The sequence below is a fragment of the Symsagittifera roscoffensis genome, chromosome 5 (genome assembly GCF_963678635.1).
Source record: "Symsagittifera roscoffensis chromosome 5, txSymRosc1.1, whole genome shotgun sequence".
Lineage (NCBI taxonomy): Eukaryota > Metazoa > Xenacoelomorpha > Acoela > Convolutidae > Symsagittifera > Symsagittifera roscoffensis.
In genome coordinates, this window is record NC_087066.1 from 19,653,821 (window position 1) to 19,678,710 (window position 24,890).

At 37.1% G+C, this 24,890-nt stretch overlaps 2 protein-coding genes across 3 annotated transcripts in view; both read left to right on the top strand.

The window, feature by feature from the left end:
* LOC134846055 (pyruvate dehydrogenase E1 component subunit beta, mitochondrial-like) overlaps positions 1-1,734 on the top strand; it is a 428,722-nt gene extending 426,988 nt beyond the window's left edge. Inside the window, exons 2-3 of the mRNA XM_063863235.1 lie at positions 75-290; positions 699-1,734. Coding sequence (XP_063719305.1) covers positions 84-290; positions 699-1,637 — 1,146 coding nt within the window. The 5' untranslated portion in view covers positions 75-83 and the 3' untranslated portion in view covers positions 1,638-1,734. The remainder of the gene's footprint in view (positions 1-74; positions 291-698) is intronic.
* A 926-nt stretch (positions 1,735-2,660) lies between these two features.
* Positions 2,661-23,557, top strand: LOC134846051 (striatin-interacting protein 1 homolog). 2 transcript variants are annotated; one of them, XM_063863230.1, is made up of 16 exons: positions 2,661-2,892; positions 3,402-3,632; positions 3,990-4,065; positions 8,499-8,564; positions 9,161-9,295; positions 9,680-9,980; positions 16,204-16,438; positions 18,091-18,379; positions 18,602-18,812; positions 19,028-19,319; positions 19,524-19,624; positions 19,965-20,091; positions 20,484-20,666; positions 21,856-21,999; positions 22,212-22,368; positions 22,935-23,557. In XM_063863230.1, exons 1-16 carry the CDS (start codon positions 2,788-2,790, stop codon positions 23,216-23,218), a joined length of 2,937 nt encoding a protein of 978 aa, XP_063719300.1. In that variant the 5' UTR covers positions 2,661-2,787; the 3' UTR covers positions 23,219-23,557. The 2 variants fall into 2 exon arrangements, with proteins under 2 accessions (XP_063719300.1, XP_063719301.1); XM_063863231.1 differs by lacking the exon at positions 3,402-3,632 and having other exon boundaries at positions 22,935-23,555.
* Positions 23,558-24,890: the final 1,333 nt, after the last annotated feature.

The following is a 24,890-nucleotide window of genomic DNA, read 5'->3' on the forward strand; positions in this document are numbered from 1 at the left end:
GTATTGTGTTTATTTTGCTTGTTTCAGTTGAAACTTTCAACCATTCTGATGGCAATGTTTGAGTCTCATGTTTCAGTTTTATAATGTTGCATATGCGACGATGTGTTTCTCAAATGGGCCGGGTAAGCAGAGACCAGCAAAATCAATTGCAACATCAACATAATGTGCGGATAAGTGTGAGTCAGAAGAGGCTGATGGCGTCCAAACAGATGACCATCAGAGATGCACTGAACAGTGCAATTGACGAAGAGATCCGAAGGGATGACAGAGTATTTGTCATGGGCGAAGAGGCGAGTAATGTACAATAATGTACCTAAACTATAATTATCATCTCCGAGAATGACGTGTGGCAAGGACGTGGATATGTCTTCTCTTTCGTTTTCAAATGTGAATATAATTTTTCGGGAAAGACAACGGAATAAAAATACGTGTTGACTTAGTTATCTAAAGTTTGTTAAAATTAAGGAAATGTCAATCATAAGAGGTTTGTCGAAGAGTTTTTGATACTTGGCTCGGATGTTGGATTTTCATAGATGGAAATTGGCCATCAAATTTGAAAGCTAGAAAAAATTTTTTTTCTTTTTACTGCTTCATTTTCTTTGAAATGTATTTTTTCTTGACTTAATGTTTATGAACTTTTTTTCATTAGTTTGTTGTCCAGCTTTTTTTTTCAAAATTAAACCTTGAATTATTTCCAGGTAGCTCAATACGACGGTGCCTACAAGGTCACAAAGAACTTGCACAAAGAATGGGGAGACAAACGAGTGATTGACACTCCCATCACAGAAATTGGCTTCTGCGGAATTACAGTGGGTGCCGCCTTCGCCGGGCTCAGACCTATTGTCGAGTTCATGACCTTTAACTTCTCGATGCAGGCCATCGACCAAATCGTGAATTCAGCTGCCAAAAGTCACTATATGTCGGCTGGAGCTGTGAAATGTCCGATCGTGTTCCGAGGGCCCAATGGTGCCGCGGCAGGAGTTGCCGCTCAGCATAGTGTATGCTACGGAGCATATTATTCCCACGTTCCAGGTCTCATTGTAATTTCACCTTACTCTGGAGAGGATTATAGGGGTTTGTTTAAAGCGGCGGTGCGTTGCGATGACCCGGTAGTTTTCCTGGAAAACGAACTGGCATATGGAAATCCGACCGAAATCAGTGAAGAAGCTTTAAGTCCAGACTTTATGCTGCCAATTGGAAAAGCGAAAATCGAGCTAGAAGGCAAAGATGTTACAATTGTATCCTTTTCCAAACATGTTGGATTGTGCCTGGAAGCGGCTGCTGCTTTGAAACAGGATTATGGCATCGAAGCTGAAGTTGTGAATCTTAGAACATTGCGACCTATGGATACGGATACAGTACTGGAGTCCGTTAAAAAGACACATCATCTATTAACAGTGGAAGGCGGCTGGCCCCAAAGCGGAATCGGGTCTGAAGTAATCACAAAAGTAGTGGAATCTGAAGGATTTGATTACCTGGATGCGAACCCCATGCGAGTCTCGCAAGCCGATATCCCTGTACCATACGCGATGAACCTCGAACGCATAACAATGCCCCAAATTGAGAATATAGTCGTTAGCGTGAAACACATGCTGGGAGTTGAGTTCCACCCGAATATTAAAAACTACGCTCACTGAGACAGTATTCAGAATTTGGAAACGAGGAATAGTAGTAATTGACTGTAAATTAACCACAACTGAGTTGACCTAATTCAATAAAACTTTGCTTAAGAAACTTTTAAAAGAGTAAGTTTAAAGAAGCGAGAAAAAATCCATAAATTTAGTTGGTTTCGATATTTTGGCATACTTCATTCAAGCAATGATCTAGGTTTTTTTCGAGGGGAGGGGAGAGGATTCGATAATTATGACCTTTTCTGTAAGGTCGACGTCGATCAAGTTAAGTTTCCGAGGTGTTCCAACCTAAACAATATAACGATCCTATTTCAAGCAAAAAAATGCAAAAAAAATTCGGCACCATAGCCAAGTTTTTAAAAAAAATATAGGCCACAAGTTCCGTTTTTGTACTTCTTGAACTGTTTTTGAAAAACATAGTTTTTTTGGCGTGAGGTTGGCTTCAAATTGTTTATACGCTCATTCCTGTATATCCAGCTTTGTACAGGTCGTTGGAAGCTCGTATTTTTCCAATTTTCATGTCGGTCGTATTTGGTTTTCGAATCTTTGTTCATGAGCAACTGTATGTTTTGGTGAGTGAGTTGAGATTCAATCCACTTCAAATTCGTTTGCTGAATGGAAGGCAAATTACGCTCTCCAATAAGCAAAGTGCAAATGGCTATGAAAATGGAGCTTGATTTTTTCTTCAATTTTGGTAATTTTTGTAAGAAAAGTCGATCATTAATTATTTTTTAAAATCAAAGACTCTTAGTTACGTTAATTTTTTCAATAAACTCGAAAAATAATAATTTAATTAAGTTGTTTTTGTTCATTTCTTTTAGTTTTTTTTCACACTATTAGACTGTCTGCTTGCTATGTTGATCCTACTAACAGTATGAAAAGAATAAAAAGAAAGTTGATTGGAACTTTTTGATGAGCAGAAACAAAATGAAGTTTTGTAGAGCTGGAGAATTTGCTCTATATAGCAGCTGAATTCTTTGGGGCCTGGATTACAATTATAATTTATCATATACATTCTTTTTTCAGTTAGCAATGCAGCATAGGTTCCAGCAAAGATAATAAACAATTGCGTTTTAAATTTTCCCAGTGCGATGAACTTCAATTGAACTTGAACAACAGCAAAGGTCAGTGGTATACTGAAGTCAGACGGTGCTAGATGTTGGAAATGGATTCGGATCAGGAGAAGGACTTCGGAGACAGACCGAGTCCCTTCAAGGACCTACTGAATAAAAAGACACCCCAGTTCAACGATGACTCACAGGTACTTTACACTTTCCTGATCTCATCGTGCAATCGGAGGTTTCCAGTTGGATTTTACCATTACCACTCCCTTATATGAAAAAGACAGAGAATACATACTTAATATAGTCAGTGCTTTGTTGATTAATCATCGCTGAAAGAACTTCCGGGTGAAGTTTTTGAACATTTCTTTCCATTGACTGATGGCTGGGGTTTTGTTTCACAAGAAGCTGACATTAGAACTGATTCTAAAAAACGAGTGGCTTTTTTTGCCTCAATTCTTGTCGCCCAGCCTTGTCACAGAAAGTTTCGCTTCGCTACTAGGTTTTTGGGATTATGAATTTAAGGGTGATAGGGGTATGGGAAATAGCTTACCTTCCTTACAACAATTGTCATGATGTGGTCTAAATCACGTTCTGCGTAAAGTTGAATGAATACAAATAGCCTGAACCATTATGATAGCATGGTAATGCTCAATTTTGACATCTAACTTGGATGTGAATGGAACAAAAGTGTAGCTGAGTTAATTAGGATCGCATCCCCTTCTGCCAAGTGAAGCAGATTATGAGCAAAGTGAAGAAAGCCCAATTGGCCAATCAGAATGTCAACGATGACTCATCAGCATCATCATCATCATCATCACCTTTGCCATCCAATGTGACTTCTTCTCCAAATGACAATTACAATACATTCAGTAATGTCACAGCCACTCCTATGCAACCTCCAGTGCCAGATAGATCGTCCTCGTTTGAGATCGAAAAAGTAATCCAAACAACTCGAAAAAACCTCGAGAAGTTGAAGTGTAAACATTCGCGGCGTGGTGTGCATTAATATCACATCAGAGTTTTACAATCACCTTGTGGCGGCCAAATTAATAACGTTTCGTTTAAATTACAAGGCAAAGAAAATTCATTGTGTTTTACAGCATGTTTTCATCAGTTTTGATTGATTAAATTGATTTTTACCGGAAATTTCTCATTTGGAGAATTTGGGCACATGCGTGCAGTTGTTTGATGCACTTTAATTTCTACGGTGATAAGGGAAGTTTTCACGGTGCATTTTAATTTGCACGGTCTTTGAATTTCGTCAGCGACAAAAACTAAGTGAGATTATTTTCAGGGGGAAATCAGTGGCAGTATTTTGGATCTTGACTTCATCTACGATGATTCAGACCACTTCATATCCGAATTGTCAGGTACAATTAACGATATTGGAAGTTTTTGTCAATTCTGCCAGATAAAATATTTATTGCTGAGTCTTCACTGCTACTTTCTGATACCGTTTTTAAATGTGTTTATTTTGTTATACCGTTTTATTACAAAATAAAAAGAATCATATTTTAAAAGAGCCAAAGGCCCAAGGTTGAATGGTTGGAGATGGGTCGGCGGCTAATATTTAATATTTACGCTTGCGTTTAGCAAGCGTCATCAAATCGGAATATAGATTTTTTTCTTCGGGTTAACAATTAGTCTAACGAAATCAGTTGAATCACGTGACATGCTCAACGCTCTTCTTTTGGCTTGCTCTTCAGTTTGCTTGCTCAATTTCATGAAAATGCAAAATTAACTTTTGGGTGGGTACTAGTTACTTCAAGGGTAACTTCATATGGTAATTTCAAGGGTAACTTGAACCTACTAAAAGTTTTCTACAAAATTAGTTTTTTTTCGGCTCAACTGGTGTCTGCTCAAAGATTGTCGGCCTGTTTTCGCTTTTTAAGGTTTGTTCAGTTGCTAATTTGATTTTCAAATGTCTTGCTTGGCATATTTGTCCAGAATTCCTGTTTGTTATAAACAGGCATTATGAAAGTGATGAGACGCTTTTGAGACGCTTTTGAAAATATACCGATTTTCAGAAAAGGAGTATCCATAGAAAGATCGCCTACATTATTATGTACATGCATACTCCCATGATCTTTTTGCTATACCCCTCTGTCTACAGCCTTCGCAAAAGTGTGTGGGGGGGGAATGTTTGACTAATATTTTTGATTTTTTCTTCGTTTTCTCAAAAACTAGCCTACCAAATCTGAGATTTTGGTTTCAATGAGTAGAGCGGATTTGAACAGCCCCGCTCCATAATCGGTTATGCCTATTTTTTTGTACATAAAACTGTGGCCCGTTTTTTGAGTCGGTCAAAAGCTCTGTGCATTAGCGGCCACTCACTTTTATTTACGCAAAAAGTAATCCCCCTCGTAAAAGACAATTTTTTAAGCGATTTTTTTTTCAAAATTTTATGAAGTTTACCTAAAAATCCCCTCCTAAATCTGAGATTTTTGGCTCAATCCAAAGGACAGGTTGTAGGAAGCTCCTTTGCGAGACTATGCCCAAATGATTTTGACCCAAAAAATATGGCCCTCGGAAAAGGCAATTTTTTTTAACGTTGTTTGAACTTTTCTCGATATGTACTCTGCCAAACCTAGGTTTTTGGATTCAATCGAAAATACAGATTGGGTGAATTTCTTCTACATAAGCGGCTATTTCTAATAATTTTTAAAAACAAAAAACTATGATTCTCTGAAGTGGCACTTTTCTGATTTGTTAACCAATTTTTGGACTTTTCTCGGTAACTATCCTGCTAAATCTGATATCATAGCTTTAATTGACCCAGCAGGTTGTTGGAAGCTTAACTTTTCAGTTTGTTATGCATCGTTTTTTTGAGAAAAATAATTGTAACCTTCAAACAACTGAAAGTTTTGGAAACTGAACAGTTTCTTGGAATTTTTTGACTCTACTCAAAATTACCGTGCCAATTCTCAAGTTTATTGATCAAATTTGGGAATCTTCTCTAGTGTACGGGCCACGACCCTATTTTTAGCAGAAAAAAAATTAACGATTTTAGAAAATCAAGTTTTTGAACTTTGACGGTTTTTTAGAAACTTTTTGAATTTTCTTAAAAACAGCCCTATCAAATCTGAGATGAAAATTTTAATCGAAAGAAGAGGTTGGGCGATTTTTTTGCTGAAGTGGCTAATTCATAAATTTTGTAAGAGAAAGACTAGATCTTTGGGGAAATTCCAAAATCTGAAAATTTTCCACTCTTGTCACTTATTTTAGTAGAAAAATTACCAAGTTTTTGTGCTAAGTACAATATTTGAAATTACGCATTTCGTTCCGCATCAGTATAACAAATTCAAAAATATCAAATACGTGCTTCCAGCTTAAGCTGAGTACTAGGTGTCCTTCATCACCTAGTTTTTTAATATTTTATATTTTTGGTTTTTTATGATTATGTCGCATTGCAAGTGGTGCGAAGCTCCCCTTCGCCTCTGTATAAAAAAGGCGTTTTTGTATTGCTGAACTAAAATAAAACATAAATTGTGCAAGCTAAAACTGATTTTAGCAGTTAACTGAAAATATCGATATCTGCTAGCAACTCAATTGTCCCAAAATTTTTCCAAGACTTTGTATTATCACGAAGCTTCGAAAATGAATCAACGTTGATAGTTTGCAGTTTTTTTTGAATTATTCGCATGAAAAAAGACTCAGCCGTTTGCTTTTTAAGACAAGCCTTTGTTCAAAAATTTGCCGTTTGCGCTGTGTTCAAAAGTTTGCCGTTTGCACTTTGAGACAAGCCAACAGAAAGTAGCCCTCTATATGAAGTTTGGTTTCAATGTTTGTGCCGAAGCGTGCTAAGCGGCGGCGGTAAACTGGTATTTAACTACAATTCAGTTTTTTTTTTGGAATCTAGTCAGTTGAAACACTGGCATAATTGCATGTGTGTTCTTGGCTGAATTGTCTGCAGTTTAAATTCCTGTGCAAAAATCCTGCTATAAAAAACTTATTCTCCGTTTTTTTTCAGGTGTCAGTGAACGTAGTGAAGTCTCTGATAAAAGTCAAATTGAGTAAGTCCTAAAATTTCTTCGCACCAATGCGATTGACTCTAGATTTCGGAATTATCTCTTGCGGCTGGGCTTTCGATATTTTAAAAGTTCAATTCAAATTCATTGGCTAAACGGAAGGTATGTTGCGTTCTCCAATTACAAAATGGGAAATGGAGCGTTAAAACGTGAAAAACGTGGTTTTTAAAGTCGAGTCTAGTTTTTAGATTTCCCAGCATTAAAAAAAATAACATATCTCAAATTAGATTAACTTTATCACCAAAGTTTCGTCTATGTTGTTTTTAAGATTCATTGATATCTTTATTCGAAATGTGATACTTGTTTTTTTTTTTTAAAAAAAACTTGGTCTTTAATTCCTGCATCCGTGTGTTCATTGAAACTTTTTCAATTATCTGTTGGCTATGTTGATCTTATTTGCACGAGCGTAGCGTAGTGTGGTAGTACGATACCACTTTTTTCATACCTAAATCGCGATAAAGTTTCTACTTTTTGTGGAACTTTTGAATCGGTAGGCGGTTTTTTCTAGTGCTTTGACTTTTGATCAGTAACAAGCCAACAGAGTTGATGCTTTTTTTTTCATTCCGCAACTGAACTGAACAAAGCAATAGTTAATTACATTCCAAGTTATTGCTCTTGCGGTAGGCAAGGGTATTGCAATAGGGTACTGGACTTTTTTTCCCCTAAATAACTTAGTTCACAGGCTGGTCAAAACTAGAAATGCTAAGGTTAGGTCCAGTTCATAATGAATTTCAATTTCTTTGCGTCTCCGGCACACTTAATCTGGAGGTAGAGAATGCACCTGTGTCGGCTTAGGTCTTGGGTTTGAATTTGACAGGACCAGTTTTTTCTAACGGGAAAAAATTGTCGGCTTATTTGCCATCTTTTTTTTTCAGTTTTTTTATTGTAGTTGTTTTTAGTGTTGGAATGTTTCTGTTTCAAACTAGATAATTTTGATAGACCTATTTTTGGACATTTTTGAGTTGTTTTTCAATAATTTTCTTGTTCTGTATCGCATGTGCGAAGCTCAGCTTCGCCTCTGTGTTACAAGTAAAATTAAGCTTATGTGCATTTCCTGATTTTTTTTGCTGCTTTCTCGACCGTTTTTCCGAAGCTTAAGCTTCGCCTCTGTGTAGATTTTTAATGTGTAGTCATAGCTGATAAAGTCTTCGTCCTGGAACTTTAATTAACTAGAGTTATCTTGGCAAAAACGCAAACTATTTTTTTAAGTTGCAATTTATCGATATTTTATTTGACTGGGTACTGACTAAGTTTTAAATTTAGCTGCAAGAACTATTAGTCAACAGCTAAGAACTTATTTATTTTATAGCTTAATTATTTTATAGCTTAATTAACTTAATTCACTCTCCCGCTTTACTCGCTCCAATATAGACTCGAAAGCAAAACTTCTCAACCCATTTTTTCTTATTTTGCAGTAGAGTTTGACACTTTTCAGTTCAAGTTTGCAAAATAATTAAAATCTGTTTTTTTTTCACCATAATGGTTGGAGCTGCGCTTCGCCCCTGTTAAGTGTGCATTAATTGTCAGGACTCCGATGTAGTTTAAACCTGAAAATAAGATTTGTAGAAAGAAAGACTACAAGGGATTTTAGGGATTTTACAAAACAACTAGGTATTATAATTTACAGAAAAGGCAACAGAGTTTTTTTAATTTGATTACATATGGTGTAATAAAAAACACACGTTGGACAACGACATTTCAATGTCCACGCGCACGTGATATAGGAGTCGTAATTGGTGGCTGTTAATTAGACGAGATATGTATTTGATGTTTAGAGTTCTATGCATACACAGAGGTTTCTGATTTTGACCTGAACAAAGAGAGCTTCTACGAGATAGTTGGTATGTATGGCATGCTCATCATTTTTCTGATTTTACGCAGTTCAAATATAAAGTTGAGCTTAAGTGGATCGAAACAAAAGTTCAGAAATTCGAATCATACAAAATTATTTTATACAGGGGAGGATTTAAGGGAGCCAGGGTAGTATGTCGTCTGAGGGAGAGCTTGCAGTATTCGCTGGCATGTTTTGTTGAAACCTTCCAAAAAAGTCAGCCCAGCAGTGTTTTCTAACCCAGCAGTTTCTCTAAGTGATTCAACAGAACTCGGAAGACGGAAGATCAGTTTAGTCGACCTGAAGTTGAACAAAAATCTGTCCCTCCACACGTCGAAATTTTAGTTTCTTAGCTTTCGTTATACATTCTAAGCTCGAGTTTTTAATTTTGAGACGCTCTTACTTTATTGTTTTTTTTTCGCTCGACAATCGCATTTTTTCGAAATATTCAATTGTTAATCTGATGAATCGGGGCAAGCAGGTGATAATCAGCTGCAATGAAAACTGTTTCAAGTTGCAATTTGTCAAATAACGATGAGAATTTTCATTTATTAAGTACGTGCAGTTTTGGATACTGTCGTTATAGTAGACTTGCCTTGTTGGTAGGAGCAGATAAGAAGTGGAGTGCGATGAGTGTGAGGGAGAGGAGGAGTTGTGTGCTGGTTATTCTGGACTGTCTCGAAGTGGCCTCCGAGGAGAGACGTCTGGCTGCCATCAGGGCACTAGCCTATTTGTGCCAGGGTAAATAGTACTAGTGCTACAATGAAAGTAGAATACCGTTTATTGGTTGAGTACATGAGGTTTTGTATGAGTGTTATCTGTGGTTTTTAATGATGTTTTTGACGTTTAAAGGTTTCGGGATATATTTATTGTGGCTTAATTTTTAGCTTTTACGCTGTTTCGAATTTTTAACATGAGTTCAGATGAATTGTGCGCGCGCAAAATGTTTACCTAGGCCCATTTGAGTCTACAATTTTTTCTTGCCGTTCGTTATTCTTCTGTCAAAAACTTCTCATTGAGCTGTGGCACAAAAAGCTATTCAAGTACTCAAGCGTCCAAATATCTCGTCTCTGATTTATCATCAGTTCTTTTCCAACTATCTCTGAAAAAAATCTGATTTTTAAGGAAACTTCTCGGAGGTCGAATCAGAAGAAGATGTAATGACGTGGACCCGAAAGAACTGTTTCCTGCTCTACGAAATGGGCATCTTCTTAGCTCTGTTTGACACCCTCAAGGTCAGAGTGGATGCATATCTGCCACGTCAAGGGGACAAGACAGTAGCTGGTCCAGGTGGCAATTATGGCAATACTTATGCGGCTGCAACAGTGGCGGGACCTAATGCACAAGGCACAGATAAAAATGGAGCGCCACAGAGGAAGCCGAATAGTCAGCAGGCGGCCACGTTGGGAGATTGTGTTGAATTGAGGTCAGTTTTGTAATAAATTTTTACGGATTTTTGAAACCTAAGTGAACTTGCCAAGTTCAAACAAAAACACCAAATAACTCGATCTCCGTTATTGCTCTCAAATTGTTTGTTGTTTCCTAATTTTGAGGAATCTTGGGTTCTTTTTATGCTAAAACAGTGGAACACTCCTTTGCAAGTAAATCATCCTGAATAAGCCCTGATTGATTGAAAAATACCACTAACAAATTAGTTTGTTGTTTATTGCTCTCAAATTGTTTGTTGTTTCCTAATTTTGAGGAATCTTGGGTTCTTTTTATGCTAAAACAGTGGAACACTCCTTTTGCAAGTAAATCATCCTGAATAAGCCCTGATTGATTGAAAAATACCACTAACAAATTACCCCCCCCCCCCCCCCCCCCCCAGATAGACCAAGTTAAGATCTTCCACACCAGCATTTAATTCGCATTAAATTTGCTAAGCGCTGCATGTAAAATGACAAAAATGCTCGATTCTGATTGGCTGGCTGAAAATTCCCAACTTTAGAACCAAGTTAACATCCCCCCCCCAAAACGGCTGGTGGGGGGGGTGGTAGGATGTTAACTTGGTCCCAAATTACATGGCTAACAAACATATACTCGGTAGTTGTAAATCAGAATTGTAATTCACGCTGACAAAATAGGGACCGTTTTGGACGGGACCGTAAGAACACGGATAAATCAGAAGTTGTTCCCAATTGCAAACACAAGACTAACACCAACATCAGGATAATCACAACATTATCATAACTATTGTCAATTTTTGTGTATTTGTTTGGAGTATGGGAAAAACTGTTGCGTTAGGAATTTTTTCACCTGATTTAGAGTACCTCAAAAAAGCTGGTAAGGAATTAATTGTGCTATCCAGGGAGCGAAAAAAAGTTAATCTTGGGTCGTAAAAAGTACTTTTGTAAGTTTTCAAAGATGCCAAAAAAGATAGGTAAGCTCAGAGAGCTTCAATTTCGGTATTATAAACGCATAAACAAGTTTTTTTGAACATTTTGACAGTCATCTAATTATCGCTTTAGCAGACTGAAAAATCTTTCGGCTTTGCACGATGTTATCGGAGCATAAAGGAATTTGGTACTTCCTGTTTGATTTATTAAACAGGTATTATGAAAACATTTTTTTTTCCAGATGAGATCTGGTTTTTTTTTTTTTTCTTTTTTTTTTTTCTTTTTTTTTTTGAGACGCTTTTTCGAAAAATTCGCTTTCCCAAAAAACTACCCGTCAGATTCTCATAAAAGTGGTACCAATGGATTCAGTAGCGTTTCACCTACCTGCCTGCATGAAATTTAGGGCAATTTTTACCCTACCCACCCCCTACGGTCTTAGAACAACTTCTTCACAACTCGGTACTTTTTTCACTTTTTGCCCATTTTTCGGAAATTTTCGATTTCCTCAAAACTACCCGTCCAGATTTAGGATTAAGGTTTTAATCGATAGACCAGGTTGTAGGAAACTCCCATGCACAAGCGCCTGGTCCCTAATTTGCTTAGGGGAAGAGCTATAGACTTAGGAAAAGTCACTTTTTTGATTTTTTTGCCTATTTTTTCGGAAATTATCGATTTCCTCAAAAACTACCCATCCAGATTTGGAATTAAGGGTTTAATCGATAGACCAGGTTGTAGGAAACTCCCCCGCACAAGCGGTTGGTCCTTAACTTGCCTAGGGGAAGAGCTATAGACTTAGGAAAAGTCACTTTTTTGATTTTTTTGGCCTTTTTTCAAATCTTTCCGAATTCTCCAAAAAATAGCCGTCCAGATTTGGGATTAAGGGTTTAATCGATAGACCATGTTGTAGGAACTTCCCATGCACAAGCGGCTGGTCCCTAATTTGCTTAGGGGAAGAGCTATAGACTTAGGAAAAGTCACTTTTTTGATTTTTTTGCCTATTTTTTCGGAAATTATCGATTTCCTCAAAAACTACCCATCCAGATTTGGAATTAAGGGTTTAATCGATAGACCAGGTTGTAGGAAACTCCCCCGCACAAGCAGCTGGTCCTTAACTTGCCTAGGGGAAGAGCTATAGACTTAGGAAAAGTCACTTTTTTGACTTTTTTGGCCTTTTTTCAAATCTTTCCGATTTCCTCAAAAACTACCCGTCCAGATTTGGGATTAAGGGTTTAATCGATAGACCAGGTTGTAGGAACCCCCCCTACACAAACGGCTCGTCCCTAATTTGTCTAGGGGAAGAGCTATACTCTTAGGAATAGTCAATTTTTCGGTTTTTAGGCCATTTTTTCAAACTTTTTCGATTTCTTCAAAAACTACCCATCCAGATTTGGGATTAAGGGTTTAATCGATAGACCAGGTTGTAGGAAACTCCCCTGCCCAAGCGGCTGGTCCTTAATTTGTCTCGGGGAAGAGCTGTACACTTAGGAAAAGTTTTTTTAAAAATTTTTTTGGCATTGGAACAAAGATTCAATATACTTATTGTGTGTATTTTTTAGACAATGGAATCCGCTATGCTTACGTTTTCTCGCTTTTGCTTGGTGCTATTGGCTTTGTATAACGTTTTTTTTCTGAAATAACCAAACAGGTCTCTCCAGCTTCCAGCTGGGCCCCTATTGTCTAGGGAAACACCTATGGATTTGAAAAGTTCCCTCATGAAAACTTTTTACCAAAGCGTTACCAATGAATGCATAAGCTTCTCTTTCACTTTTTTTTGCGTAGGAAGGGCGCTATCAACTTGAGAAACCTGAAATTTTAAAACAATTTTAAAATAATCAATATTAAAATAATTAAACAGGTCTCTCCAGCTTTCAGCTGGGCCCCTAGTATTTTTACCACAAACTCCAGGTCGGGGTTGTTTTCTAAAACTTTTTGTAAGTTATCAGCTGCCTCTGTGCCAAACAAAGCTTCTTTGAATTTTTTGAGAGCATTTAGTTGAACTGAAATAGTCTCGCCGTGCGATTGAAACTGCTTCTGAATCTTGAGCGTGTTCTCAGAAATAATCAAGTTGACTAAATGGAGTTGAGCTTCGGGCAGAGCTTCTGAGAAAAAAAAAACATGCACTGAAAAAGTAAAAAATATATATATTATTTTATTATATCACATTGAAGCCTTGTTAGCTGTGATAAAATCAAAAATTTCCTGTCGAAAAAAATTGTCTGTCTAAATATTTCCGTTTTCAGGCGAGTTACAAACGTCAAGAAATTAAATGTATTTTAAGTTATGTTGCGCTTTTCACGTTAATTTAGCAATCACTTCCCATCCTGGCAGTTTTTTGCCTGCTTCAACTCCACCTTTTACTGAACACCAAAATTTTGTAGAATTTTTTTATTGATATTTTCAACTTCAATCATTGTAAACGTAAATTTCAACCAAATTACGTTTGTTTGTGAAAATGTAGCGGTCTTGCCGAATTACGAAGTTCAGTATATTTTGAAATTCTTGTTTTTTTAAATAAAAACGTTAAAAACGAGGATAGCCGGTTACTGTGCAAGTGGCACATAATGTTTCAACCGTAGTCTTATAAATACGAAAAAAAGTTTTTTCAAATTAGTGTCGTTTTTTTGCGAAGTGCGATTAAAATGACTGTACAAAAACATAGAATTTAGGCATATTCGACGGTCATAGTAAAATAGGCGGATTGGAAAATAGTTTTTGTAGAAAAATGACTAGAAAAACTAAAAAAAAAAATCTTTCAAATCCGCGAGATAGGTTGGAAAAAAGAAGGTTCGTACTTATACACTACGCTCTCAAGCTTGCTAGTGTAAAGATCTGAATAAAAATAGAGCTTAGGTTTATTCGAGAGTCATAGTAAAATAGGCCGATTGGAAAATTTTTTTAAAATTTTTTTTTACTATGGCGCTAAAAACTCTCTAGTAAATTTAAGTTTTCACGGCTTACATTAAGTATAAACAAGCTATTGTATGTCTGGACGCTCACCTTATTAGCTTGAAATTAGAATAGTATCAAAAATTTCAAATCGGTTTTTCGCGACTCTGGGAACATTATTTGGAAATTTTCAAATGTCGATCGAATCAAGACTGAAAGGGCTTTAGTATGATATATCACTCAAACCAGTCTGATGATTTTTTTTATAGTACTGGAATAATGGTCGATGAACGTAGGTTAGACTATTATATAGGTCGCGATGATTTTTTTCAGGAGTCTGAAAATTTATTCAGGCGCAAATTTACTTGTTCGCGGTTTGACTTATGATATTGCTCAAGTTCAGTTGATTTCCTTTTTTAAAAGGAAGGCAAACTCTAAATTTGAACTGCGAAAGTGCAAAGGTCACGAAAAACGTGATCGAATTCTAGTTTCGAAAGTGGAATTTATTTTTCAGATTTCTCAGCGAAATTGAAAACTTACCTATTGATCCAGTTTGTAAAAATTAATTGATGTTAGCAAAAAAAGTGTCAATTAAAAGTGTCCTTGAATTTCAAAGGGTTTTCTGTTGTTTTCTTTGAAACTCGAAATTTGAAGTTGAAATTCGGTTTTATTTCTGTTTTCTTGCGTTCATCGACTCTTTTCCAACTGTGTTTTGGCTGTTTTTGTGTGGAAAATAAAAAAATGTAAAACACCCGAACACAAAAATGCTACCCATTTTCAAATGGTCGGAACGTTTTTTTTGTAAGATCGGCTAATCACAGCTTTGTTCTTGACTATTAGAATTTCACTCATGCCCTCGAACGGCTATCCGTTCACAGTCCTCATATAAATTATCTGGACTAACGATAAGAACGAAAGTGGAAAATTTAAATGCGTTCTCAAATTGGGTTAACAAAAATTGGAGGCCAAAATTTGCTTAGAGTGTTTCCAGAATAAATATGGTGCAATTTCTTTCGAAATTCAGCCCCAAATTTAAACCCGCAAATAGGCATCTTTGACTCCTTGCAATAAATCTAAACTTACGTTAGACTATCGGGGCAATTGCTAAGGAATCTATATTAAAACGATCTTCTTTCGTAGCCCATCAATTGTAAGTGTGGCTTGATCTCCAAACGTTTTGAAAAGAAAAACTGGTGTTTTATATAGTTGAAAAAATTAAGTTGAAAAAAACATCCAATCAACTTTCCTGTTTACTTTTACAACTTTGTCTTATGTGAACCCAAATAGAAAAAAAACGCGATTGGAGTGTCCAACTTTAGTAGTTTTGTCGGGATAATTTAGATCAGCACCGTATTTACTTAAGCGCCAGGTTTATGTATTATTAAGAACCTTCTTTTTTTTCTAATCGAAGTCGCAAATATTGGTGCCATTTTTGGTGCCAAATATTTCTAGTCGCAAATATTGGTGCCAATTTTGGGGCACCCTTACAGCTTTTTGATAGCATGTGCTTTGACTATCGAGCAGTTGTAAATTTACTCAGTTGATGGATTTTTAATTTGTCAAATGAACCGAAAGAAAAAGCTTTTTGTTTCAAACAACAGTACTATAAATTCGATTTCAGAAATTTTCTTACTCAATATATCTCCCAATTTTTTGAAATGAATAATTTATACATAATGTGGCTTTATGCTTTGCGATTTGTTTCATGAAAAGTTAGTGTGCATGCCTTCAGTTTGTTATATTCCAAATTAATACTTGCAAAGATGTGTCTATTTGTATTTGGTGCCACTTCTGCTCGATAGCATTGGCACTTTATGAGCATATGTAGCTGCTTTATTACTTACTAGTGTTTGTCGGTGGTGGTGAAGCGTGCGTGGCTGGAGTGGTTAGTGCGTGAGACTCAAAATCTCTTGACTGAAGTAGGTCGCAGAATGAATCCTAAACCTAGCCAAGTTTTTGCTAATTCGAGGCGTATTTCTATTTTTTCTTATTGCACTTTTTAGAGCTGCGTTTTGTCGTGTTCTCGCTAGTTTTTGCGAAGAGAAGTTTCGCCTCTGTGTTTAAATCATTGGGTCAAATGTCTACCTGTAAAACAACCGAGCTTCGGTCAAGGTTGGAGGGGTCCCAGTGTCATCCGCCTCCTCAAGGTTGGACCGGCTGTGGCGAAATGGATGACTTCTTCCTCCCCTACGGTTGGTCCTGCACTGAGCTGACCGGGGGCTAATAAAACAAAACCGATTTTGAGGAACCCACGAAATGACTTTCATTGGGCTGTGTATCGACTAGCATAAACATTTCATAAATTATACACTAGTCGTGCGGTTGCAATTTAACGCTTGGTTTGGTACGGTCAAAGATTGCTTAATACAGTTTTCTTATTAGCTTGAACACTTTTTGTTTTTCATTACATGCAATGTTGTTATTTAGAACCATTTTGTCTGTACTGTACACGATAACGGAAGTTCTGCGCACCTCAGATCTAGATGACACTCATGAACAGACTGAAATGAGAGCTCAGTTTGCAGAGGAACTGGGTCAGCCGATAGTGGACGGGGAACTGCCGGCTGTGATTCTGTTCCAGCTAGTGTTGAATGTAGCCAGTGATAAGACTTCGCCTATACCTACAAAGAAGACACTTCTGTTGTTGTGGAAGTTTATCCTGGCAAGTGTTTCTAGCCGAGCATAATGCATGATTACACTAGCAATCAGCTGAGTGTAGTATTAAGAACCTCCCTTTTTTCTAGCCTGACTCGCAAATAAAAGTGATCATTAAAAGTGTTCACTTATTTGGAAATTTCACTGTAGAATTGGAAATTGCATAGAATATGTTCTCTTCTTTGTTTGTGGCTAGTGTTTGTGATTAGTGTAGTGGCTGAGTGGTTAGTGTGTGAGACCCTTAATCTCTAGATCTCAGGTTCGAATCTCAGACATAGCCGAATGTTTACTAATTCTAGGCTTATTTCCAATTTTTCTTATTGCACTTTATAGAGCTGCTTTTTGTCGTTTTCTCACTAGTGTTTGCACAGCGAAGCTTCGCCTCTGTGTTGATGAAGGGTCCCATATCACGCTAATACTAAGCAAATATGTCAATTAGGTAAATCAAATGGACGCGATTCGATCGTTTTTTTAGGTTTGTTCTCAAAGGTAATTAACCTGCCTCATTTGAACAATCTTGATGTACTCTTGTTGTATTAGGGATCATGTAAGTTTCTCGAGACCCCTCTATCACACTTGTACCTAAGTTGCATATAATATCGATGTAATTTTTTTAAACGGTCAATTTGTGAGGCAGTGACAGAAAACGGTAGGAACATATTACTGCTAGATGTGAAATTGTATTGGTTTAGCTCATCTTAGTGGCTTGAAAATGTTTTTACATCCCATGGGTACGAAACTGAAGCTCAGATGTGTCTTTATTAAGAGTAATGATCTTACTGAGTTATCTTACTAAGAGTCGATGAACTACGTTCAGACTCTTATGAGGCCGCGATGATTTTTTTTCAGGAAAAGTCTTGTAATGCTCTAATGTCAAAAGTTGCGCATTCATATATATTTATGCATTTATGAATGCTTTAGAAATATATGCATTTTTGAGTTCAATTGAAACTCATGTAATGAAAGTTACGTAAATAGCACTCTCAAAATACGAACGTGGAAATGGCGCGAAAAAACGTGGAATTTAATTTTAAGATTTTCAGCGTTTGGTTAAATTGGGTTAATTTTATCAAAAAAATTATAAGTTGCTCCTAAAAATGCAAAGAGGTTTAAGGACATAAAATTTTTTGTTTGAAACTCTAAATTTGAAGTTTTTCAAAAAACAAGTCATTTTCTGTTTCTTTGCGTTCTTTCACTCTTTTCCAACTGTCTGTTGTATATGTTATTGGTCTTGATGATGACTGGTCTCAAAATTTGTTCACGCTAAAATTTAATTTTTCGCAGTTTGACTTTAGATCTGTTTTTAAGTTCACCTCATTTTCTTTGTTAAAAGGAAGGCAAACTCTACTATCGAACTAGTAAAATAGTGAAGTTCACGAAAAACGTGATCGACTTCTAAGTTCGAAAATGGAATTTAATTATCAGGTTTCCCAGTGAAATATTAATCTAACCTATTAATCTGTTTTTTTCAACTTGGGTTTTTTTGATCAAAATAGCACCAATAAATTGTTCGTGCGTGAAATTAAAAGAGTTTTAAGGGTATATATTTTTTCTCTGAAATTCGAAAGTTGACGTTTTTTCAAAAAGAAAGTTGTTTTTTTTTTGTGTTTTCTTGCGTTCATTACTCGTTTATGCTGATGATTAAGTAATGTGTTTCAGACTTCACTTGGTGGATTGGAACATGCACAGGAGCTAAAGAACAAAACGAGAAGCGCACTGGGACTCGAACCACTGCCGGAAGACTCAATCAAAGTGATTCGCCAAATGCGAGCATCAACTCCACCCCTCATCGCTTCTGAGATGCTAGACCAACAACAGAATCCAGGAGCCTCTCTGATTGGAGGAGGTAGTAACTCAGGATCTCCGACTCCGGCCGGGAAAAAGAGAGCGAATGCTGTGTCGAATAGTGTGGGAAAGAGATCGGAGGCGAGAGCTAATGCGTCAGGAGGTATTTAATTATCATTTGATTTCTCAATTACAAGAATTAACTGAGCTGAAACTCTGAATATTGGTAAAAGGTCAAAAGACGTTGTTCATTGGTTCAGACTGTTCATTGTTTCAGACTGAATACTTTGTGGTCGTCGACAGAACTTAAAGCCATGTTTTTAAAAGTCAATTTCAGTTTTATAGATCATGTAATTTTTTCCAACTATCTTTTGTCTGTGTTTAGATGTGAGTGGTCCACGTGACAGTATGAGTTTGGACGAGATTAATGAGAGGGAGGGAGATGGAGAGGGGGAGGAGTTAGATGACTCCCTTGGGGTTGATGATGGGGGAGGGGCTGGCGATAGTCCAGATGATGAGGAAGTGCTGATCTCTTTAGAACCCACTCCCGAGAGGGCTAGGGAACCGAGAGCACTGCCATGGCAGCCCAAAATTAGGTGGGAGAACCTGAGTTGATTCGTATAACCTTGCGAAAAATGTTGCTTCGCTATTATGCTACTGGTTGGTTAAATCTGACGCACCCGAATGCCTTAGAAACAAAATTAAGTTGACGAAAGTTTTCTATGAATAATTGTTTGTAGCGAGCTGATTCAATTATTCTGGCATAGGCCATTGCACTATTTGAAGCTTTTGAAGCATTTAAATGTTCTAGAACAAAAGACATCCAAGATTTCCTGGACCACTCCCGTATAAAATACGTCGGCTACAAACTCAAATCGGACCCGGAACCTGACCTGACCACTCTAGCCGGACTTCCTCAGCCGATCAAAGAGAGCATCTCAATTCTGAGACAACACTTGTACGTGCCTCTGAGTGAAGTGCAGTTGAAGCAGGAGGATCTGTTGTTGAAGCACCCCATCTCTCTGGGCAGGGAGGAGGAGGTGGAGGAGACGCCGACTGAGTTGCTCTATAAAGCCATACATCCAAACCTACCTCAGTACATGGTAGGCGGCTCACGCTTTGTCGATTACAAATAGGTTTCTAAAAATGCATTTGACCTTCTTCATTAACGCGGTGTTCAAAGCATCAGAGATTTTTTTAAAAATGTTTGCTGGTTTGTAGTTCATGAAATTTGTATGCAAGACTTTCGTAATCGTATTTTACTTTGTTTCTATTTGACTCAGATTTTATACTGTTTTCGTGTGCAGATAGCCCTGCTGAAGATCCTGCTGGCTGCCACGCCCACTTCTCCCCAGGGCAAGAGTGACACAGTCAACCTCCTCTCAGATCTACTTCCTCCACAGATGCCGTGAGTCCTCTTGTCATTGTTATTGCTGTTGATTCTCTAAAATTTGGATAGGATTTTATGCCACCGTAACGGGTTAGAGAGTGTGAAACATTGTGCCCTACGAAGTTTTGCTAAGGTTTGAATAATCTGCCCTACGGATTATTCCAGAAACACTTAATGCGAGTAAAATCAAATTTAGCCTCAGCTGAGATTTTATGGGACTGTTTCGAAGCTTAATCAGAGGTTACTTTTTGGAGTATAGCACCTGAGAGAAAAAGGTTTCAGAGTAAAGTTGCTATGTGATCATTGGAAATGAAATTGTGTATTCAGAATTTCGATTTGAAGCATCCAGCTTGTTTAGGTCGGGAGTGGTTGAGGCTATGAAGTTCACCATAGATGTGAGCAGACACAAGGAGATCATAGTCAAGGCAGTATCCGCTCTACTCCTCCTTCTCCTCAAACACTTCAAACTAAACCACGTCTGTCAGGTGAGGTCAAAGTATATATTTTACTACGAGTTGCCTTCCTTTTCTTTGATGAAATTTATTGGGGGTCTAAACAGGTTTTTGTCGACTTCGACAAAACACTCAGGGCCTCTGTTCTGAATTTTCCTGCAACGTCAAATATACGAAATCAGAGTTTATTAATATTCAATGAGATGAATTGTTTTTGATCACTTTGATTAGTTTGATTAGAAAATACGGGTCTCTTCAACTATCCGCGATGGTACCTAGTAACGAATTTCTACCCTTATAAAGAACTAATTTAACGGCAAAATTGGGGAATAGTTAGAGAGATCCGAAAAAACTTAACATTGCAGTCAAATATTAAGTACAAAAAGGGTTCGATAAGCAATTCGAAGTTTGAAGTTTTTTTTTAGTTTGAGCACTGTGCACAACACATGGTCTTTGCCAACTGCATCCCCCTAGTGCTGAAGTTCTTCAACCAGAGCATCGGCAACTACGTCCAGGCCACCCACTCTATAGCCCCCCTCCAGTTCCCCACTTGTGTGGTGGGGGAGAGGGAGGAGATTAACGAGGAGAACGTCAAGCCACCCGAGAAGGCAAGCACTCTCACTGTCTATTTGCTTCCGTGTCTGTTTGTGTTTCTGTATGAAAGTGTTTAAATAAGGCCCCCAAGAAAAGGCAAAGTCTACCTTTTTCTCGCCGACACTTTAACATAACAATTAATTGGACAGGTCTCATGAAAGCAATACAATATGGCTCATGCGAAGAGTTTTTGCCCTGAATTAACTAAGTGAACCAGGAAAATTTTTGTGCTGACTCACCAACCTACGTTATCAGTCATTTCAAAAAGCTCAAGGCATCCAAAACAGTCCGCGTGAGACGGTGCTTAATAATAAGTCTTTGTTCCGACCATTTGAAAAATGGGGAGGAATTTTGTATTCGGGTGTTTTAGTTTTTTAAAAACTTTTTCTTATTGTTTTCCACACAAAATCTGGTACCATAAATAATCATCGGAATGGGTCGAGTGGTATATCATATTAAAGCAATTTCAGTAATTTAAAAAAAATCCCAGTGTTGAGAAAAGTCGGTTTTATAATTTTTGATTTTTGGTCTCATTTCGAGCTAATAAGGTGAGCATGCAGGCTTACAATAGCTTATTTATGCTTATTTAAGCCGTGAAAACTTAATTTTAATTGAGTAAAGTTAGTTGTTGGAGTTTTTTAGCGCCATGTTGAAAATAAAATTCAAACATTTTTTCGTTGAGATCTTTACACTAGCAGCCTTGCGAGCGTTGTGTATAAGAACGAACCTTTAAAATCGATTATTTGTTCACACTGTTGCTATAATCATGAATTTTAGCATTAGAAATTTAATAGCATCTGTTCTCTGCTGTATTTATGTTTGTGAATTGTTCAGGGACTTTGGCAGAGTGGTTAGTGCGTGAGACTTATAATCTCTAGGTCAGAGGATCGAATCCGACGCGTAGCCGAATTTTACTAATTCGAGGCTTATTTCTAGTGTTTTTATTTCTTTTTATTGAGCTGCTTTTTTGCCGTTTTCTTGCTAGTGTGTGCGAAGCACAGCTTCGTCTCTGTGGTTTATCATATCACGCAGGAAAAAAAACTTAATTTGAAAAAAAAAACTTTTTTGTATTTTTTAAGACTATGGTCGGAGCATTCTCTTCTACTTGCGCAGTAACCGCTATCCTTGTTTAAAATGGATTTAGACTTCGATTAAGTATATACGTAAGTTTGGCTGTGAACGTTATGCTGTAAATTGATCCAGGGTCCCACATACTACTGCTGGCGGAATCTGTTCTCATGTATTAATCTGTTGCGCATCCTGAACAAACTGGTCAAGTGGAAGAACTCAAGAATCATGATGCTGGTAGTGTTCAAGTCAGGTCCCATTCTCAAACGAGCACTCAAGGTATGTCTTGAACCAATTTTTGACGACACCATTTACAATTTGGTAGCGCAAGTAGGAATCGGTTTTTTTTCTGCAAAAAAGTAGTTCATAATGCATGCTGAAGTTGGCTATATTAGCATACGTATGTTACTGTTTTATGTAAGGGCTAATAATATCAGGTATTTTTGTTTTGTGGGCTGTGACATCAACTCTGATTTATTGGGTGTGTGTAGGTGCGTCAAGCGATGCTGCAACTGTACGTGTTGAAGCTGATCAAAGTGCAGACCAAGTTCCTCGGCCGACAGTGGCGGAAGAGTAACATGAAGACGATGAGTGTCATCTACCAGAAGGTGCGCCACAGACTACACGACGACTGGGCATTCGGCAACGGTACTTGATTTGCTATGTTGATTCAGACGAAGTTAACCTCACTTGGAAACGTGTTGGGTCTACATTTCCGACACGTACCCGAACTTTTACTAATTCGAGGCTTATTGCAATTTTTTTCGTAGTTCACTTAATAGCTATTTTCTGTCGCGCGTTCGCTATGTTTGTAAAGCGCAGCTTCGCCTCTCTGTTCAATATGCGGGCTGTTCTACTTTCCGCTTGATTTAATTTTCAGTTTTGAAAAACTATTTTAACTTTGTTATAATGTAATGAAATTTTGCATGGTGAAAAAATTAATTATTGTGAACACATTTGTTCTTCATACCCTACAACGTAACAGCACGCATTCAGCCATAATATCATATAGGACAACTCAGAAAAAGGAAAATTTGAAATGTGATGGGGGTTGGAAAAGAGCCAATAAGCCACACTGTCTCATCTCTGTCCCAATTATCAGTTTTCTTTTTTTTTGCCCTTTTTGGCCCCTTAAAAGGTACTGTTTGCCGGTTTCTCGCTCGTGTTTGCAAAGTGCAGTTTCGCCTCTTTGTAATTAAATGTTGTCTTTTTAGAACCCGACTCGCGTCCTTGGGACTTCCAATTAGAAGAGGGTCTACTTAGAAGCAGAGTTGAGAAGTTCAACACGAGGAGATACGAGAGCCACTCCAGCAACACAGCCAACAATGGAACCACAGGCAGTATCGAATCCACCTACGAACCAGTGGACAACAATTTACACTCTCTTTTGAACCAGGATGTGCAGTTGCCAAGAGTATTCACTGATAATTACGAACAGTGGCTGGAAAAAGAAGTATTTCTCAGAAACATCAACTGGGATGTTCTCCTTGAACAATGAGACCACTTCTTTGGTATTTTCCGTTAAAAACTTGTCTTCGGAAAAAAACTAAGCTAGAAATAGATGCAGCATGTTTGTCTTCCAAATGAGGTTAAATGGTATTGTCCATGGTCAATGCTCTTGAAGAGTCAATTTACGAGATGCAATTATCAAAGAAATCGAACAAATCAATAGATGTCAGAAGAACTTGTACTGTCTTGAAATAATTATAAACTAATATTGAATAAATCTTTGTTCATATACTAGTTTAAATTAAAATTTTAGTTAAAATATTTATTGCTTAATGCTCAATTTTTTTGAATTTTGCAAGAGATTTATGCTGCTTTCTCAATCAAGTTTTCACGCAAGTGACTCCTAATCTACACGGAGTTTTAGTTTTGCGCATAATATTTTAATTTGTATTTGGTGGCGCTATATTTTGCTATTTATTAGCATATGTAGCTGCTTTATTAATAGACATTGTTAGCAAATTGTCAAGCGACGGTGGGCTTTTTATTGTCTTATTTTATAGAGTCGATGACGTAGTGAAGACTCTTAAAATATCGTGATAATTTTTTCGTTTTTTTTTCTCAAAGAAGTTCGAGTTTGTTCAGGCGATAATATGATTACTAGCTGTTAACAGAAGCAAAGCTTGTGTTAGTGTACAAACTATCTTTTTTTCCAATCTATGTCGAAAATATTGTTGCGGTGCAAGTATTGTTGGGATAAAAGTGTTCATTTTGAAAGTGTTCATTTTGATCAATAACCAGCTATTAAGTACAGCCAATGCTAAGGATATTAACACAGACTATTATTGCTCCGACTTTCGTAACGAAAGTAACGGAATATTTGTGATCGGGGTGTTTTTATCAGAAAAATTTCGCTTTTTACTAGCCATTTTTGACAGGATTTTTTTCAGAGTAATGAACGTAGTGACGACTTATATAGGTCTTGCTGATTTTTTGTTTGTTTTTTTTTCAGGAAAAAGCCTTAAAATATTGATGCACTAGGGCATAATGCAGTTTTTGAGTTAAATTGTTTTGAGTTCAATATCATCTGCTCTGCTGAAAATGACGTAAAAAGAACTCTCCAAATTCGAACGTGGAAATGGCGCGAAGAAACGTGAACATGTCCACTAGCTTCGAAAGTGGACTTTATTTTTAAGATTACCCAGCGGAATAGATTTTTTATCTATTGATCCAGTTTTTTCAAGTTGGGTTCGTGCTATCAGAAAAGCGCCAATCATAAATTGCTTTAGAAAGTCAAAGAGCTTAAAGGGTATGTTTTTTCTCGATTTTTTTTCAAGAAAGTCAGTGTTTTTTTTATATGTATACTTGCGTTCATAGTCTTTTCCAATCCTTCATTGGCTATGTTTATATCATTCATAAAGTATTGTTGTCCTAAGCTCAAATGTGGATAGATATTTTACCTGTGAACATTTTCGTAAAGTTATGAGTGTTTAAAGATTGCCATTTGGGACAATTAACGCGCGATATATTTCGCGCTATGAACGCGTAAGCGGATATTTAATCCGTCAAAATAAGCATTCCAAAATGGTTAAAGGAAGCTTATGTGCCATTACTGATTTGTTACTAGGAGCAAAGTTTACCACTTTTTACTTTATGTGGCGTGTGGGGGTGCATTTAATTTTCTTTACATTTAATTTTTTCGTGGTCCGTAGTCTACTCTATAA